General features: G+C 35.8%; 1 protein-coding gene across 1 annotated transcript in view; it reads right to left on the reverse strand.

Moving 5' to 3' along the window:
* Positions 1 to 7,724: 7,724 nt before the first annotated feature.
* The window catches only part of LOC5577310 (frizzled), a 383,014-nt gene continuing 369,346 nt past the window's right edge, over positions 7,725 to 21,392 (reverse strand). Inside the window, exon 5 of the mRNA XM_021855592.1 lies at positions 7,725 to 9,281. Coding sequence (XP_021711284.1) covers positions 8,707 to 9,281 — 575 coding nt within the window. The 3' untranslated portion in view covers positions 7,725 to 8,706. The remainder of the gene's footprint in view (positions 9,282 to 21,392) is intronic.

Raw genomic sequence — 21,392 nt, forward strand, 5'->3', positions numbered from 1 at the left:
ATAGCTTTGCAAAACGCGTTGTTTTTTTTTTGGCGAGTTCTCCATTTCTTTCCGTCTGGAAGTCATTGTTTAGCTAGGGTGGTCTAAGAAAAACAAGTTTTACTCAAATTTCTGAAATTGAATCCTTCTCATAGCTGCCTATGGACGACATTTAGTAATACGCAAATTTTCATGCTTAAAGATTGTTGATATTTGTTTATGTTCAAATGTTACTTATGTTTTCCTGATGAAAATGTTTGTTTGCAATGCGTTCTATTAGAGAAACAAAAATAAAACATCTGTAATTTTGCGACATATATGTATTTTTTGAGCTTCATTAACGAAGTTTTAAGCCCTGGGCTAGTTCATCTCAGGGCCAATGGCTTTACTTCCTTTCCGAAGGAAGCCGTCACCATAATAACTTTTACATCAAAAGTGACTATCTCGGGTGAAGATGGGCAAAATTAATCGGAGCCTTCAAAAGATCTTAAACACTCAGTTGATTCTTTTTTTAAGCAAGAGTCAGTTCTTTTGATTAGCAATCAGACAAAAAATGACCTGGAAAAGAACGAACTTTATATATCCCCCTATTCTCCTTCGTTCGTTTCTCGGCTTTATTATAACGCTCAGGCTTGAAAGAAACTCCTATGCGATGCAAAGAGGAGGCGATTTTGCCGTTTTTCTGAGGAGAAAAAAATGAACTCAAAATTTTCAACACAGATCCTCAAAATTCGGGTGAGTGTGCAAAAAATGCGAGGATTTTTCAGGTACTCTCCTTCTCTCGTTGCGATGCTCACCATCACTCACACTTCAAAAGTACTCTTGAGTCTGCCGCCCGAACACAGTCCTCGGAGAGTTGTGAGAGCACCCTTTTTTGTTGGAATTTTACTCTGTTGTGTTTTGTGCTGCATCTTCCTCGCTCATTTTTCGTTGCCTCTCTGCTTAGCATTTTTTCGCTCCCTCGCTAAGAAGCAAAAGCAGCACGCTGCTCTAGAGTATGTCACCGAACTCTGATGATGTGTGAGGAGAATTATCAAGCCAGATAACGCTTGGCACGTGCCTTGCTTTACGCGCCACGCCAACAGCTTCGCGCTCTCAGCAGACGCAATCAAACAAATATTTTTCCCCGCCCACTTGCATGCAAGCAGACGAAATATAGAGAGGGAATGTACCCAACTGAATGGCAAAGCTCATTTGTTTTGCTTCTTTTGTTTAGTTTCAGAGGAGAACATTACGAGTTTCTGGGGAAGAATGCACGAAAAATGAGGAAGCGAAAGCTCGTATGACTCATGTTGCGTGACACACGCTTAGAATCAGTTACACAGTGCATGCCTAAGTTTTACAATGTTGTCAAAAATTCTTTTGACATTTCACATAGTTTTGCGTACGAGTAGGTCTACAAATGTCAAAATGTAATCTATCGTAATGCAAAATTGCCTAACAAGTCACTGTCAAGTGTGCGTATAACTGATTCTTAGTGTGCAGGGAATGAACTGTTTGATCCGATCTTTTCCCGATTCGCTCGGCTCAGTTCGCTCTTCATTTGCGAGCCGCTGAGACACTGAACTATTCAAAAGTTTCGGTTTCGGATCGGATCCGTTTATTACATTGAGCCGTTTTTCCCATCTCTAATCTCGGGGTTGGAATTCGATCCAAGGTTCTTGGGGTGAGAGGCATGTGTTCTAACCACCAGGTCCGTCCCCATATTTGTGAAAAACAGTTTTCGTCTGGAGTTTCATTCTAATGCTCCAAATTTATCTTTCCACGTATATCGGCTTTCTGGACCACTGTGCACACTGTACACAGCTACGTTAATAATGATACACAATGTCGCTCACAGAAATTTTTCAACACAACACAAATTTGAGATCGTCAGAGCTGAAAACGGTGAAAAACTCGTGTAACATTATGACATTTATGACAGACATATTAAGGCGAGTAAAATGACGTAAACTCCAAAACAAACATGACGTAATTTTCTGTCATATACAGTAGGGGACCAAAATCCGTACAAGCTCAAAATCCGTATATTTCACATCTGTACGTACGTACGTACAGATAGTTGGCGTTTTGTATGAAGTGGACGGATTTAGATTCAATTCTTAGGTGTACGGATTTCGATCCCGCACGGTAGAACTTTTTTGTGCAAGAATCGTGCATTTCTGAGTTGGAAATGTTAATAAATTGTGTAAATTTTACCATATGAATCAACAAGATTTTTGATGTGATTTCCAACTTCCAAAGGTCGTTAGTTGGCTCCCATGAAAGCTTTTAGCCAGTTTCTCAGAATATTAATATCACCTTGTGGAGGTAGATGCTTGAATGAGTCTTAATCTACCTTTGAAAAAAAAAAATCTTGGCGAAGACTTCGCGGAAACTGATGAAACTCGTGGAAGACAAATCTTTCAAATCTTTTGGGATGGTTTTAATAGACATTTTCATTGTACTACTGGGAATGTCATTGACAAATCACTGGCTTCTCATCAGCCTAATTTTTCGATGGAATTTGTCAAGCTCCTGTATGAAAGTTTCTTATCGAACTTTTGAAAGCATGTTTGTTAGACTCCTGGCAAAATTCTTAGTTAACTTAGTAAGTTCATAGGATCTAGACTGAATTCTTGCATGATCTGTGGTGGGATTTCATATGTGTCTTCTGGGTAATCAACCAAGTAACTCTTTTGATTTAAATGAGATCTTTGAAAGACTTCCACAAACACCAACTTCAAGAAAATTAATTTTATGGGTCCGTGAGATATTTATAAAACTTCAAAGGGGGTCATAGCCTAAAAAAGGTTGCGAAACACTGTTATAATTTCTGCAGTGAATTAAGGACATATATTCAGCCATTCCATGAAAAACCGATCTAGTGGGTCTCCGAATTCCGTGAAAATTTGCTATTTTGTTCCTTATCCGAAATAAGGATACACGTATTTTTGGATTTTTTGATTAGGGTGACCATTTCCGAAATAGGGTGACCAGAAAAATCGCGATTTTGCAAAATTATTATTTCTAAAAAAAATATAACTTTTGAACCGTTCGACCGAATTTCAATCTTTTTGGACGAAATGAAGGCTAAAGACTTTTCAGAAAAAAATATAAAATTTCACAAAAATTGTGTTTTTTACATGAAAAAACTCAATAGTTTCCGTTTTTTCGTGTTTTGAAGGCCTCAGGACAAAAGGGGCAATCGCTGTTCTCATTTTTTCTTGAAAGTTTAGAAAATTTTACTGTCAAATTTTCAGCGATGTATGTTTTTGAGTTTTTGAGATATATTTTTTTGAAAATAAAAAACCAGTCATTTTTTATCGGCACACACTGTAGGTCTCAGCGCATTAGATTTGTAATGTTAAAAAAAAATTATAACTTTTGAACAGCTCAACTGATTTCCAATCTTTTTGTATGGAATGAAAGCTTATTCAGACAAAATTGAAAAATCTGATAAAAATTGTTTAAACGTGAAAAAATATAAAAATTTCTAGTTTTTTTTAGGAAATTTTCATATATATTAATGTGAATTTTTTTTTTCAAAGTTTTTTATTTTTTTCTGAAAAGTTGAGACCTTAAGCTTTCATTCCATAAAAAAGATTGGAAACCGGTTGAGCTGTTCAAAAGTTTTGATTTTTTTAAACATTACAAATCTAATGCGCTGAGATCTACAGTGTGTGCCGATGAAAAATGGCTGATTTTTTATTTTTAAAAAAATATATCTCAAAAACCAAAAACATACATCGCTGAAAAGTTGACAGTATACGTAAAATTTCTGAACTTTAAAAAAAATGAGAACAGCGATAGCCCCTTTGGTCCCGAGACCTTAAAAACACGAAAAAACGGAAACTATTGAGTTTTTTCATGTAAAAAACACAATTTTTGTGAAATTTTATATTTTTCCTGAAAAGTCAAAATTTTTAGCCTTCATTTCGTCCAAAAAGATTGAAAATCGGTCGAACGGTTCAAAAGTTATAATTTTTTTAGAAATAAAAATTTTGCAAAATCGCGATTTTTCTGGTTACCCTATTTCGGAAATGGTCACCCTAATCAAAAAATCCAAAAATACGTGTATCCTTATTTCGGATAAGGAACAAAATAGCAAATTTTCACGGAATTCGGAGACCCACTAGATCGGTTTTTCATGGAATGGCTGAATATATGTCCTTAATTCACTGCAGAAATTATAACAGTGCTTCGCAACCTTTTTTAAGCTATGACCCCCTTTGATGTTTTATAAATATCTCACGGACCCATAAAATTAATTTTCTTGAAGTTGGTGTTTGTGGAAGTCTTTCAAAGATCTCATTTAAATCAAAAGAGTTACTTGGTTGATTACCCAGAAGACACATATAAAATCCTACCACAGATCATGCAAGAATTCAGTCTAGATCCTATGAACTTACTAGATCGGTTTTTCATGGAATGGCTGTATTAGTATATAAGATTATAAACTTGCATGCAAGGCTGAAGTTAATATATACTTTAACCGCCAAAATAAAGTGCTCATCTGCATTTTATCACACAAATCGATGAAAATTGTGTTTAAAACGTAAAACTCTGTTGTCAAAATGTTTGTACTTCACATTTAACATATGATCTCTATGATATAAACCAGAAAAGTTCTTATTTATATTTTTTTTAGATTTTCCTAGAACGAAACCAGTGCTGGAAAGCGTCAATGTAAATAAAAGGTGTCGCGCGACTTTTACATAGATGCTTCCATCATTGTCATCGGACGGTGAGACAATGACATAGATTTTCTTCAAATTCTCTTTCATTTATCCGTCGCTTCGGCTTATGACGACATTGTAAAAAAGACAATTATTAGTTCATTATCTGGTATAGAATCATGGAAGAATATCTACATAACTTACCAAACACCAAATACAAATCACATCAAACCGTCTCCCATAAGTCTTGAATAGCTAAAACAGTTTGTTTATGATAAAAAACTGTGGGCAACTAAGAGCGAAATCCCAAGCAGCACAGTTTGTTTCAACTCAAGAATAAGATTATCTCTTGCTACTCATCCGAGTTGTCAATGGTTGAAAATATGACTTAAAATTGCACTGAATAGCAACGCAAAAAGCGCAAGAGGCGGAGTCTGTTTGCAACATATATAAGTTATATCGAAATTGCTTTTTTGTTGCAAAATACTTGAAAGAACAAAAATGAAAACAAAAATATGAACGAAAATCAAACTTCCGACCTCAAGACCACTCATCTTCTCCACTACTCACTACTCCACAAGCTCTTCGAACAATCGCTTATAAAAGCGACCACATGGCCCATTAATCAAAGCTTGTTGCTTATAACTTTACTACACCCTTCGGAATACAAGTTCATTACTGGCAAAATTAGACCACACCTGAAATATTCTGGACTTTTCGCAAAAAATTCCGCGCAACACATAAGAAACACCATTTATACAAACAAACTGTTGCTAGACCATGTTTTCGTTGTTAGATGATACGTAGAGTGCAACTCAACCATATTGCAACTGGATTGAAACAAACAAACTTATAGTTGTCATACACGTAGTTTAGTGCAACTTTCTCGCAACTGGGATGGATCTTCTTGAGTTGTGGGTATGGAAACGAAAATTGAATGCAGGTTGCAGGTTTTGACACAGCATTTTAAGACACTTTTGTTTCGTCTTTGTAAAAATCTAAATTTTACTCAAAAATAAGATATTTTTGGTGAGAATCACATAAGTAATGTGTTATATATGATGAACATTAGGGTACGGCTTATTTTTCAAAAGTTCTCAAAACCAAAAATTCGTGTGCTCTACTGAATTTTAATCACATTAAAAGAGAAACCTCAAAATATGAGCCAAAAATATTAACATTTAGAGGTGGCGCAAGCGTCTTGGAGGTGAATTTTCAAGTTATGAAAAATGACCTTCAGTGAAACAAACATATCTTTGTTATTTTCCAACCGATTTTGAAACTTTTAGCATAAATATCTTCAAATTTAAATTTGTAAAAACTTTGTACAACATCAAATCAGTCTAAAATCAAAACTAGTCTTAGTTAAAAATACTTTTATCTAAATTTTTCCTCATTTTACTGAAAAAAATCATTATTGTTTGACCATAACTTCATAATTGCTCAATCAATTCCGAATCTTTTACCATGTTTTTGAAGCAAATTTAGTTGTTTTTAGAACACATTTTCATTAGTTGTTCATACAACACATTTGTCTAAAAAATGGTTTTGACTTAGTTATTCAACGAAAACTATTCAAAAACAAGATTTTTCAATGAAAAAATAAAATTTATATTGATTATTTAAGTTTTTTTTTTTTCGCCGGCAATTGCATTTTTTTAATAAAACTTAAATTTATAAAGCATCTTGCCTTAATTACGAGTTGAATAGTGCTTATATTTTTTAACATTGCAAACATATTTTTGTTTCAAAATTATTCAAAAATTGTTGTGAAGTCATTCATTAAGGTTTAACAAATGAGAAAAAACAGTTTCAGCTTTAGAGATAATATTTAACTGGCAAAAATTTGAAAAAACTGGCATTTTTCGTTAAAAAATCATGTGTTTGTTCAGTTTTTGCTAAAAAACTTGGTCAAGAGATTTTTTAGTGAAATGTGAAGTATGAAAGGTTTGAAATTGAATCAGCTTCAAAATCATGTAAAAAGATTTGAAATCGGTTGAGTAATCATGGTCAAGCGAAGTTGAAAGTTTTAGAAAAATGCGGAAAAATTTGGAATAAATTACTTTTAACTAAAACTATTTTTGATTTTAGACAAATTTGATGTTCTATAAAGTTTTCATAAATTCAATTTTGAAAGTATTGATGGTAAAAGTTTCAAAATCAGTTGAAATTTAGCAAAGTTATGTTTGCTTCACTGAAGGTAATTTTTCATAACCTGAAAATTCACCTTCAAGACGCTTGCGCCACCTCTAAATGTTAATATTTTTGGCTCATATTTTGAGGTTTCTCTTTTAATGTGATAAAAATTCAGTAGAGCACACGAATTTTTAATTTTGAGAACTTTTGAAAAATAAGCCGCACCCTAATGAAAATATATTTTTTCCGAAAGAATTTCCAAGTTTAATTAACGTTTTTGCTATTTTTTTGAGTACAAGCCAGTGAACACTTAATTTTGCTGAGTGAAGAAATAGCCGGATGAGTTTAAATCCACACAAATAAAGTAAATAGAAAAACTTAATTTTACCGGTCATTACAAAATAGACCTTCGACAGCAATCATCTCAAAACGCTACGATATTTTAGTAAACGGTAATAAATTCCAGCAACTCTAAATACGCAACGAGCGGTATTTTGGTGTATGGGGCATAAAATGGATGATCTGTGTAATCTATCCATAATTTCGCAAAGGATCTATTCAGTAAGGGTTTTATAGGAATTAATTAATCTCTACAGTCCTGAATGCCGACACCAATGTATCAATACTCTTTGTTTCATCATCGTTCGATCAATTTTGATGAGATTTTAAGAAAAAAAAATCCTTACAAGTTGTATTTATAATGGCTCCGGATTTATTTCCAAATTTGTAGGAGCGCCTAGGGAAAAAAAATGCAAGAAATCATATAAAAAAAATAGAGAAAAGTTTATCTGAAAAAATATTACATATCACCTATCAGTTCGGACACATTTGTCGTCATTTCTGGAGCATGGTTACCGGATAACAGTTCTGGTAGGAACCCTAAACGAACAATTTCAGAATACCATGCACCGATACCTTTCGGTGGCTCAAAATTCTTGATTTTTCATCAAGAAGTAATTAATTACGTTATATTTCACTAGTACTTACACATGATTGAACTAATAACTTTATTTGAAAGTTAACTATTTATTGCATTTGTATCATCTTCGAACTGAAACATGACATTCTGTCACATATGACATATTTTTTTTAAGAAGTTTCTTGCATTTTCCATCGTTTCCATTTCGAAATATTACGGGTCTTCAAATAAATTTGGAACCAAGTCCGAAACCGTCACCGAATTCAAAATGTACAATGTAAAATCCTGAAATTTTCATTGAAATTGATCGAGCAATAGCGAAGTTATAGAGTTTTGAAACCTCAATGTCGGCACCCTGTTATATAAAGTTTAATAATCTTAACAAACCTTCGATTGCGGATTCAAACAACATCAGTCGAAGATTTCACGTTAATATTTTATAAATTTTTTTCTAAAGAAAAGAGGGTTTGACTAAAAAATTGCACAAGATCTTACAAAAGCCAAGATCTCGTGCAGTTGGAAGTCCTTAAATTGGAATTGCAATAACCTTCCAGTCGACGAAATATTGTATTTTTTACGGTTTAGCAGATTGCAACCCAATATTTCAGGACATTTATCGGGCCTCTTATTCCCACTAGAAAGTTATCAAAAACTCATTCATTCATGGTGAATTGGATTCTCCACAAAGGATATCATCAACTTTGCATTTGTTTTGAAACTATGTGTAAAGGAGCTGGTACCTAAGAAGTGCTAAGATTTGCCAAATGAACAATTATCCTTATAATGCCTTTTAAAAATCCATGTTTTTGTTACTTAAAAATACCCTAAATTTTTAATCTCGATTGTATTTCTTTTTGCGTTAAAGCAAATGCTTTTTCTTCTCTACCCAACATTTCCTAAAACAAAACATTTGGTTTCTCTAAACTTAATTCAAGTACTTGAAGCTCAAGTCAAAGCACACTAGTATATGCTGTAATCGCTCAACTTTCAGCCCTCCTGAAGCACTCCAAAAACCTAAACATACGCCCCACGATTGCGGTTGTCCTTTCCCTGCAGCCGCTCAGCAAACTGTCTCCAGCTGATCACAGTCTTGCCGGACCACAACCACACGCTGGACGTGACTCCGACTAGCATCGAGCACACGTACTTGACCATGTAGATGTGGAAGATGGGCTTCTCCTCGTCCTGGGCCATCATCCCTGCCGAACCGTACTTCAGTGAACCGCCCATTGTCATCGTCGGTGTCGTCGTCGGACAAGGGATGGAGAATAGCTTGCACATTTGTCGGTTCCACTGGATCATCCAGTCGTCAAAGTTGTAGTACTCGTAGAACAAACAACCCAAATAGCCCAGGGCCGGTAGGATGAACAGTCCACTGAAGAATCCAATCCGGAGCATCAGCCTTTCCAGCTTATCGGTGCGGGTTCCGTCGTGTTTCATTACCGTTCGGATGCGAAACAGGGAAATGAAGCCCGCCAGCAGGAACAGCGCTCCAACCGAAAGGTAGATGCAGAGGGGGATCAGCAGAAATACGGCCAACGAGTGCGTGTCCAACTGACCGACGAAGCACACTCCGGATAGGACGTCACCTGCGAGGGGAGAGAAGACAGAAAGGAAAAAATAGTAAGATAAAGGTTAACACAATTACTCATTCAACCCTCCCCTTCTTATTCTTCTTCTTGGCATTACGTCTCCGCTGGAACAGAGCTTATTTCTCAGCTTAGTGTTCCCATGAGAACTTCAGTTATTACGCATTTTTTTTTTTTGCCGAAGTTGCCTTTTTTGCGGCTTTAATGTCACAATGTTACCACAAGGCTAAGGAAGGCCCCAGCCCTCCCCCATTTGCAAATCACCAGGAAAGGTGAGAGTGCTCATCGGTAACTTTACCGCTTGCCGTCGGCGTCATATCGCCGTGGTCATCGTCGTCGGTTGTTCACGATGGGTATGAGAATCATAATTAAATTATTGAAGAATTTGCGTTATGCATGCCCGCTTCCCGCATCTAGACAAGACATCGTGTACTTCTAGGTGCAAACGTAGGGCTCACCCACTTGCAACGCTCATTTCCTTTTATGGTTAAGATTGAAATCTAGTCATGTTCCGCGGAGTTGTGCGGATGTTCCATCAGTTGTAGGGCAAAGTGGTTCAAAATGCACTCATAATATCGTTACGTTTCGTTAGAAATTAGAGATATTTGGAATCAAACATGAAGTCAATAGAATCAAGTTACAGGGCCGAGAGAATGGTGAGAGGTGAGAGGATGGGTTAGACGTATTGTAGGGAATAGAAAACAAGGTTTCTGATTCTGAATATTTCTCGACGTGTCAAACCGAGTGGGGCCTTTTTTAAAGATTCAGTTTTCTATTGTTTTTCGACGAGATGATTTTGCATAACGTAAGAATGTCATATGAAAGGCTATAGGCCTATTCACATGACGTCTCAAATCAGCTGATCGGGAAGCACTTTGATAGTTCTTCTATGAAAATGACAGGCCCGTGTTAGCACCGGTCCTCCACCGATGTAAACAAATGCATAGACGGATCTGTCACATGAAAAGGCCTATTGTTAGATATGGACCGCCGCAGTGAGATATTTTGAGGATCGGACAAACAAAGCATTGGTAACAAACAATGTTAGCGAATTGTTTGGTAATGCATTCAAATGAGCGAATTTGTTTTATTATAGCGAAAAACCTTGGTTGAAAAATTTGACAAGACAATCATATGTCGTATAGAATGAAAATTGTTTTGCAATTCATTAACATCTATCATGCGATTGATGGGCACAAATTTAGTATAGTTTGGGCAACAGTGCACAGTGGAATATTTTGTTAAAAAATATCTTAAATTTCAACATCTCAGGATACTAGGTAGATTCGATTTTTTTACCGCAAAAGAATGATTTTTTCATAGAAAAACCTCTAGTGATTTGAGCGTTTACGCCACGTAATTTTTCCGTACGGTTTAAATAGAACTTATGTGCTCATAAACCAATATTTCGGGATTCTGCTGGGATATAATAGTTCTTTTGATCTCAAAAGAAATATTTTTTCATAGGAAAACGATAGTGAGGTATACACGGCACGTGATGTGACGAAAATGTGCAACCAGACCCCTGAGTAAGTAACTTTTCATTAACAATAGGGTGGCCAAGGTCGTACGAAAAAAGCACGGGCTGTGAATACGCATCTCACAATCATTTTGCCCATGAAAAAATCTTCTTTTTGCGGTAAAAAGAACTATTCTATCCCAGCGGGATACAAAGATATTGATTTATGAATATACAGTCGACTCTCCACATCTCGATATTCTACATCTCGATATCTCTCCCTATGTCGATGATTTCATAAGTCCCTTCAGTCTGCATAAATTTTCACTCTCCATTTCTCGATATCCTTTTTATCTCGATATCTCGATGTGTTTCTGTTGATTTTTCGTTCTCAATTTTCTTTCCGTATGTGGATATGACCAATATGGAAGGTTACTAGACCAAAGTTTTGGGATTCAAAACAAATTAGCAGCGCAAAATGACGTCTGTTTGTGTATTACTTTCTTAGCAACGGAGTATTTTTCAATCTTCCATTCTTTTCTTCAATCAATACATCCAAAATTTGTTCGTTGTATCGATCTCTTCCTATCTCGATGATCCCTTCGATATCGTGATGTGGAGAGGCGACCGTATTATGTCTATTGAAAAAAGGGTAAAATAACCCAAAATCCTACGAAAAAATCGCATGCCGTGAACACTCATCTCATTATCGTTTTGCCCAGAAATAAATCTTTGTTTCATGGTTTTAAGAACAATTCTATCTTAGCGGCATCCAGAGGTATTGAATTTCAAGACATTTGTTTTGCAAAAATGCCCATTGTGCAGTGGTTGGCCTCGAATAAATTTTGAATCCATAATGAGCCATTTTACGAAGCAGGTCAAATGACAGGAGACCTGGGATTTTTCAATCATCGTCGTCAGTTATGGCGATGATGATGGTTGATGACTGTGCGCATTTCAAGCGTAGCTTTTCATACAGGCGAAAACTTGAATGGAGAAAAAATATTAAAATATTTCTGATCACAAAAAATGCCTTTTTATGTGAAATATAGATGAAAAAGAGGTAGCTGATAGTTATTGACTAGGTGTAAAGTTGCAGTAACAAACATTTTTGGATCTCTTTTTTGTCATTTTCTTTATGTCCTCGTTTGGTAAGATGAGGCGTTGTTAAAAATCACGCTGGATTTAATCCCAGGTCTCCTGTCAATTGACGCCGTTTCGGCGATCAGCTGTTCCGAAACGTCTCGTAAAATGGCTTATAGGCCTATTCACATGACGTCTCAAATCAGCTGATCGGGAAGCACTTTGACAGTTCTTCTTTGTAAATGACAGGCCCGTGTTAGCACCGGTCCTCCACCGATGTAAACAAATGCATAGACGGATCTGTCACATGAAAAGGCCTATTGCCGAAAAGGTAATTTAGTTCGAATACTGTAGATGCGCATCATGTGCATTCTGTGTATTGGTATTGGTGCCATCTTTAGCCTCGTATAGACCAATCCAATTGCCTGCGTGGTAGTGCAATGTTGAAAAAAATTTCTTTGTTTGCTCTGAGAACTGTCACAACATTGATTTTGGTTGCTGTGAGGAAGCAAACATAAACAAAATGGCCACCGAGCATTAATTTTCTTGTTGAACTGACGTTGACCGAAAGCTCAAATGACGTAAAGCAAACATCGATATGTTTTCATTCTGAGGAAATCGACTTGTGCAAAATTAAACGTGCGTTGGTGCTCGTGGCAGTTTACTTGTAGACCTTTATATAGGCTAACCGACGCGCATGATGTCAACTTACTATCATTTGTTGTTTGTTTACCGCGCACGATGAAAGAGTACCGTGACGTCGTTGTAAAGTTGTTTGCGAGAGGTGAGCGACCCAGTGATATATTCCGGCGGTTGAAACCCCACGGGGTGAAGCTGAATTTCATTTGTGTGGAGCTCAGAATAGTTGTTAGCAAGCGGGAGCCCCACGAAGAACCTTTCATTCCATTTTGACGTTACTATAGGAGTGAGGCGTCGAAGTTGTGCCATGCCTACTAGATCGTTTGATGTCTGATCCGATGCAACATTCACGGAGTTCTTTCAACAGACTTTTGATTGTCAGCCATCATAACAGGGTCGGAAGACAAGATCTATGACAATGTTAATTCAGTACCACACATCCTCCCTCTTCTCAGGAAAAAATTGAAGTGATGAGTTTTCACATCGTTTTCGTCATTACAAAAGCTTCTAAGAATTCAGGAAATATCTTCTACATCGCTAAGAACTTCACTGATGTATCCTACTTTTTTTTTCCTCATCTGTAGAGCCTTTTAACCACTGCTTCCATTATTTAGGAATATTGTGGTATGACCCATGTTTTATTTGGTGTTCATCAAATATCCTTTCACAATTGAGATGTGATAGACATTGGTTGATGTGTCACACTGCACTATGGTCCAGGAATCAGTTTTACGCGGAAAGATGCATTCTGAGCTTTAGAATGAAACATTAGACAAAAACGGTCTTCTACAAAGTTGTTTGTATTAGTTGAGCCCTTTGTTTGGTTTTATTGAAAATTAGGGTGGACCACATTTTCATAGAAATGATTAAACTAACTTTCTTATTTGTAGAAATTATATTATACATGCTTCAGCAAAGTTGTAGACCATTCAATTTCAAGCAACTATGCCAAAAAAAGTTTTTTTGTATCTCTTAAATTGACCGATTTAGAGCTTTTTTCCTACGGTGACATAGGGTGGTCCGAACAAAACTGGTTTTCTGGCTCTAGAGTTTTCAATTCAAGTTTCTCATCAAAGTAGTCTATGAAATACTTTTAGAGCTTTAAAAAATGCGTAATTTGTGTGAGTGAAGAAACTCGCTATCTCCTTCCGTTTAGGAGTTATTATTGTTTTTCTTCCAAAAACATGCCTACTTTGATTGTGAATTTCTCTGATTGGGGCAAACATAAAAAATATCTTTTGACGGCGTTCAAAAGACAAAATAAAATTGTATATTATATCAAAAAATTACAGATGTGTTATTTTTGTAACTCTAATAAACGTCTTGAAAGTCAAACATTTTTTATCACAAAAACTTTAATAACTTTTGAAATAAAATAGATATCAACAATCTTTTTGCATGAAAATTTGCGTTTTGTTAAGTTCTAAAAGTCGTTCATAAACGACTTTGACGAGAAAATAATATTAAAAAAACAAGAGCAATTTTGACAATTTTGAGCTACAGAAAAACTTTTTTTGGCAAAGTTGATCAAAATTTCAAGTTCTACCGCTTTGCCTAAGAGCATATACCAGTATTTTTGCAAATAAAAAAGTTGATTATGTGATATGTTTGATATTGTGGACCACCCTAGTTTCAAATGACACAGTATGAAAGCTTACATTTATAGAAACAATTTTGTAGAAGATCATTTTTGTCTAAAATTTCATTTTCATGCTCAAAATGTAAAATAATAAAGAAATACATACCATGAAAATCTTCAAAATAGTTTTGAAGCCCTATCTTTCTTATTTCAGATTTCTCGTCAAAGCGGTCTATGAACGACTTTAAGAACTTAACAAAACGCAAATTTTCATGCAAAAATATTGATGATATCTATTTTAGTTCAAAAGTTATTGAAGTTTTTCTGCTTAAAAACCTTTGTTTTTCAAGGCATTTTATTAGAGTTACAAAAATAACACATCTGTAACTTTTTGATATAATATACAATTTTATTTTGTCTTTTGAATGCCGTCAAAAGATATTTTTTATGTTTGCCCCAATCAGAGATATTCTCAATCAAAGTAGGCATGTTTTTGAGAGAAAATCAACATTAAAAGGATTTACAATCCACTAGAAGCACTTAGCTTAGTTATTTTGTTTCAAACTCCCTGTTGTTGTCATTTTTGATTATTCTCAGCCTCTTATAAATATTTGTTTTCTTAATTTAGTGTTGCCTGTGGCTGAGAATTGAGTGTCCATTACCAGGGGGCTCGTCATGAGCTTTTTGGTATGGGGGAGAGCGGAGGGTCACTCAAAAAAAAAAAAAAAAAAAACTCCTAAACGAAAGGAGATAGCGAGTTTCTTCACTCACCAAATTACGCATTTTTTAAAGCTCTAAAAGTGTTTCATATACTACTTTGATGAGAAATTTGAATTAAAAACTCTAGAGCCAGAAAACCAGTTTTGTTCGGACCACCCTATGTCACTGCAGGAAAAAAGCTCTAAATCGGTCAGTTTAAGAGATACAAAAAAACTTTTTTTGGCAAAGTTGCTTGAAATTGAATGGTCTATAACTTTACTGAAGCATGTATAATATAATTTCTACAAATAAGAAAGTTAGTTACACAATTTCAATGAAAATGTAGTCCACCCTAATTTTTAATAACACCAAACAAAGGGCTTAACTAATACAAACAACTTTGTAGAAGACCGTTTTTGTCTAATGTTTCATTCTAAAGCTCAAAATGTATCTTTCCGCGTAAAACTGATTCCTGGACCACTGTGCATTGAATCTGTGACGCTAGGTTAGTAAATCCATATGCCTAAATTGGCACAAATATCATCCTTTTATTTCCAACAGAACTCGTTTTATAAAGTCTATTACCCTATTAGGACTACCTTGCCAAATTTCCAAGGGCTCTAATAACCCTTTTCCAAATGCTAACATTCTTTGATTAAGCAATGCTCCACAGTTGCAGAGTAAATGCTCAGCAGTTTCGTTTTCAGCTTGACAAAAAACGACACTCAGAGGATTGTATTTTTCCTATCTTTTTAAGATGATTAAGATGATCCTACTTCATATCCCTACTGATCACTTGTACATGCAACTTTGAAACATTTTTCCGCTGTAGGATACCCGTTCTGGTTGAAATTATTGATTGGTTGAATGTCATTCGATTCAATAAAAACGGCAAGCTAATTCTATGCAACGACAATTCTAAGACGAACTAATTTTGGACAAAATATTGCTATTAATGGACTGCCATATAGTGTTGAACAGAGTAGCATCAGCGTTTGACTTTCATCGGGTTATACATACAATTCGCCGTACCTTCACGGGAATACTCACTCGGACGTATTTGACTTTTGTTACTTGTTTTGATATAACATACCTTGGTCTATTTGAATGTAAATGTAAGTTACCACACATCATTGGGCTTACATCTCTTTTTGACCGCCAGTCGCACATGCATGTGAGCATCATTTTTATTAGGAATCAATTTGCGACCACCACTCGCGCTAACAACATAAATAGCAGTTACTAAGAACTAGTATGCGACCACCAGTCGCGGTAGCAAGTGTACACCACCATTGCTTAGAGCAAATATACGACCACTAGCCGAGGTAACAACATCAATAATACTTGTTAGGAACAAGCATGCGACCACCAGTCGCGATAGCATGTGTATACCACATTCGGTGTATAGTGTATACTGCATTCGGATTTCATATTGTTTCAACATAAAAAAATCGATCAATTGAAACAAAAAAAATATTTTTGGAACATCATTTCAAAATCGCCCATTGCTAGGAAAATTGGCACAAACTAACATTCCTTTTTCACTTTATCTTACTTGATTGAAACTCAAATATTTTTTTTTATTGAAAAGCAGGACAGATAAGATATATAAATGTGTAAATTATTACAGAACGCACGATAAAATGATCACATACAACCAATTACTTTTATTTTTATAGAACAACCAATTATTATTATTTTTTAAGAATCTTGCAGAGTTGATAAATGTTACGGGAGTAGTTTTTATTTGAACGATTGAAATTAATCATTATACATATTGATTATTATTCAAGAAAACCACTATAGTGAAGTGTTAAAGTTCTACACTTCACTTCACTTCTGCAAAACCACTTTATCATACAAATTATACTAATGTTTGTGCAAATGTATTGCCCCGGTATGACATGTAAATGTGACGGATTGACACGCGATTGGCAGCACCCCTTCAGAATTCAATGAAACTTTCTGGATGTCAAAAGTATGTGAAACTAAGATACTTTGCATATTTTGTTTTTTCAAAATCGATCTAGATTAACATTTGGGAAGGGTCAAAGTTTTTTTTTATTTTTTTTATAAACCCGTATAATTCAAAAACGGTAAGACCTACAAAAAAGTGTTGTATAGGGGACTGTCGTGAAATTTCCTGACGTTTTAGACAAAAAAAAAATAAAAAATAAAAAACATGTTCTACATTGAAAAAAAAAAAAAATGATTCAAAACTTTAAAGTCGATTAAAAAAAACGGCCTTCAGATTTTGATTATCCTTAAGCAAAAAGTTTCGTAATTAAATTTACTAGAAGTCGTCCATACATTGCAAATTGGGTATATTTTAGAGAAAAAAGTTTTTCTAACATCGAATTTTTTAAGTCCAAAATGAATTTATTATTTTATTTTTATTTCGCGTTAAATAGTCTGAAGTCCATTTTTTGTTACTGAATATCAAAAAATGTCTTATCTCGAAAATCGGTAAAACTGGTAGGAAAATCTTGATAACAACCTATTGAAGTAAATATGAGATTTTTCTTGATTCTTTTTCCAAAACTTGTTCGATTACACTGGGGTAAAATGTTTGGAAATTTGAATGATTCTTTCATTTGGAAATGGTTTCGAAGCCATTAATCCTTTTAGTGATAATTCTATGAAGTGGTTAATAATAATAATAATATTTTGTCATTTCTCATAGTCTATAAATGAAAACTTGCGCGAAGAGTGAAACCAAATCTACCTATCGAACTGTCAAACCATCTGTCTACCTATCGAGCAGACCAGCAAAACTAGGGGCTACTTTCGAAGACGAAGTAGAACAATCATTCAAGGAAGCCTCTTCGCGCAACTCTCTGTATATATAGACACTGTCATTTCTGATCCCTTTTTGAGAAACTTCGCAACCTCGTCGGGTACTAAACGCATTGTGTTTTAGAGTGAACGTCTAATTTCCGCTCCATACTGGAAAATATTTCTTCTGCAGTATTTTTTTGACCATGCCACTGGGTGTTGCATGCAAATACTTTGTTAAGTGCAGTGTTTTATTTACAAGGCAAATTGGTCATTTACCCTATTAAAACTTAAAGCTTGTTGAAATGATCCTTATAACTATGAAAGATAGGGGCCCAGATAGCCGTAGAGGTAAACGCGCAGCTATTCAGCAAGACCAAGCTGAGGGTCGTGGGTTCGAATCCCACCGGTCGAGAATCTTTTCGGGTTGGAAATTTTCTTGACCTCCCAGGGCATAGAGTATAATCGTATCTGCCACACGATATACACATGCAAAAATGGTCATTGGCATAGTAAGCTCTCAGTTAATAACTGTGGAAGTGCTCATAAGAACACTAAGCTGAGAAGCAGGCTCTGTCCCAGTGAGGACGTAACGCCAGAAAGAAGAACTATGAAAGATTTAGAAGTTAAAATCAGAGGCGTCGCGTCCACATGTGCAACATGTGCACTGCACAGGTGGCAAATTGTTCATCATAACAACCTACAATTTCTACTATTATTGAAGTACGATTCTTTAATTCTCTCAATAAAATTTAGCCTATTTCAATTATCTTTATCATTGATCATCGCAATTTTCACCTTTCAAAATATTTGTTGTTATATTTTTGCTATTCGAATAAATGCAAAAGCTGTTTGGTGCGGCGCGAGATCTGTGCCCTAATTTTCCCTACGCGCTCAGTGCGATGCATGCTACGCAACACTTTGTTCCACGCTACACGTTGCTGCTGTTACGATGAAACCCAACGTGTGCACTCTCATCGGGAGACGCGTTGCCTTTCGTCGTACACACAATCCTGTATATGTGGTAGAATGTTTTTTGCACTACAAATGCCAGTGTGTAAGTAGCCAAAGCGTCAACTCTGGCCGGTGCACAGTCTTGCCACATCAATCTGTGCGAGCGTGCGGTGGGGAGACAAGAGACAAATCAATCCACGAGAGAGTTCCATTTTGCTTGCTCTTTTTTTTCCTTCGCGCTTTCAACATCACCACGCTTGTGGTGTGGAGTACTGGCGTGATTTTTTAGACGACTAACGGTAAGAAGTTTTTGTAAGTTTGAGACTCAGGGCCCGCGCGTTTTTTCGTACAATACTGGTTAAGAACCTCGCCTCCAGCATACAGTATTAGCGCGATGGTACTTGGGATGGTCAATCAGAAGACAATCAGAAAATGAATTCAAAAGCGGTCGTACCCTCCGTACCGTCATCGTCAGTATAACGCTTGTGGTGTGGTTTGAAAGCAAGTAATTTTCTTGATGCGTGCACCAAGTACACGAAGCGAACGATCTTGTATTGATTCTATGTAAAAATATGTGGGTTATGATCACTAACTCTATATTGCAATATTAGTTAGAATCCAGTGCTTTATAAATTGAAACTGATGACCCGCATAATTTGAATTATTTTCATATGCAATTTTACAATTTCCCCATAATGATGACTAATCGTTAAAATTGAAAAAGTGAAAAAATAAAACTAAACAACCCGATTAGCATCTGCAATCATAAATGTTTTTAATCAACTGAAAGACTAGAAAAAAAATATATTTGAAAACGAAGGTTAGTAAAGATTGATTATACATTTTATTACCTTTAAAAAAAATGGTTTGAATCCAAGGTGTACCTAATAATGACATAAATAAAATTACGCTAATGTTGTTTCCGTTTTTAGGAACTGGGTCGGTTATCAGCACAAGAATAAACCAACGTCAAGCAAATTGTAGTTCGGTCGAACTTGAATCGGGTTGGGGTTGAAAATGTGGTTCAGAACAGGTTGCGCCAGTTCCAACCTAGGTTCAAAAACGAATTCGACAGAAATTAGAAGTGCACAGGTTGATAATTAGGCCACGCGACGCCTCTGGTTAAAATAAAGCGGTTTGCGTTTGCAGGAAATCCAAGTTCAATAATATTGATGTATAATCTGATTAAGGTTGTACATAACTTATGAAATTGTATGAATGCTTCAAAGCGATGATTTTTTGTTGTTGGCAAAATATGGTTTTATTTACGAATCTCAAATTTCTTAACTCCCCATTTTGAATTTCCGTCAAAAATCACACATTTTTATGATTATCTCAGAAATCTGTCATAGGTTCCCCATAATTGTATTTGGCTTTCGATATACACGACGAGAGAATGGTAGGGCTGTCCTTTGTTCAATTATTGACATACATGAGTCGAATTTTTTTTTGCATCCCTTAACACCCCATTTTACGCTAATAATTCTCGCCTAACATATAATCTTGCCCGAAAAGCCAGTGGTAACCGAGTGTATAGCTCGTAGTTTTCAAACAAACGAATAAACCACGATAAAAATTATCACCACTGGAAGATAGAGGAGGATCGTCTCTCCATCGTAGCATTGTTTAATAACTTGTGAATCCATGAGTTTGCTCAGTAACAATAAGCTACACACTTGATTAACAACGGCTTTTAGGGCGATATCATAAATGATGCGGGAATTCTATTTCAAATCTCCTAAATTATGCTTCAAACTTATTATTAAACACAGCACAACGCACACTTGACACACTTTCAACGTTCCTTCGTTAGTTTTAGGAAGAGTTGTCAGTGTCCAAAAAGGAGAATGAAAGCTTAATTCCTGGGTCGTTGGAAGGGGTTCCCATAAAGGGTGTAACTGATTTCAAGGGGTAGTTTACCAGATTTCAGTTCTGAGTTTTCCTCACCTACACACTTAAATTATTTTACGGATTCCTGTGAACGGTTCGGTAAAATAAATTAACGGAGTACGCTAAATTTTTACAGTATTCGGTAAAAATTCACCGGAATCCGTTAAATTCCGACGAAGTTACGGTGTTTTATTTCACCGAACTGTTCAGCTGTTGAGATTATGGTGAAATACACCGATTTCCGGTAAAATATGCTTAGTGTGTATAAACTGTTGTCTGAAATCATATTTGATTCGGCTATAGAAAATATTGTAATCTACTGTATTATATTATAAGTTTCTGGTAATTTGTTTTTTATTTCTGTGAAATTCAATTGAGCTAAAGTTGCCCTCTTTAAACCATATTACTCTAGTTCCCAACTGTTAGGGAACGGCGAAGGTAGACGTGTTCTTTGAATACAAAAACGTGAGAAAAGGTAGGGGTGCCCTTCGTGAGGTTGTAATCCTACTGTCACGTGATTTGCACTTTTGCATTTTATGAGTGTTTTAACTTTCTATATGATTTCTAATATTAACGATTCAATTCTGTGGCCCTGACTGATTTGTAATAGCTTCCGTACCAAAATATATTCTAATCCATCTCTGATTGGGCAACCCCACCCACCTTCTTCCCACCTAGAAACCACAGGGATTCTTCTCTGCTAGGTAAATGTAAGACGATGATGGCACGCTTTACCATTAATGGTGGCAACATTAAAAGGGCGCACACGACGAAGACAACGAGGTGATGGCGGCAGCAGCAGCATTACGGGTAAAAGAGGGAGCGTGCTCAGAATGTACTAGACATATGTAGACCTCGAGCTCAATCTGCGGGGGGAGAATGAGTCCCTGGGCGGTCGGGCGCAAGACAGGTGTTGACGACGTGTGTTACTAGAGTATTATATTTGGTCGTTGGGAAAATACATGCGCGAGATGATTTTGATGATATTGTGCGTTAATTAGCAATAATCGCGAATCGTGTTTAGCTATTGAGC

The sequence above is a fragment of the Aedes aegypti genome, chromosome 3, assembly GCF_002204515.2.
Source record: "Aedes aegypti strain LVP_AGWG chromosome 3, AaegL5.0 Primary Assembly, whole genome shotgun sequence".
Taxonomy (NCBI): domain Eukaryota; kingdom Metazoa; phylum Arthropoda; class Insecta; order Diptera; family Culicidae; genus Aedes; species Aedes aegypti.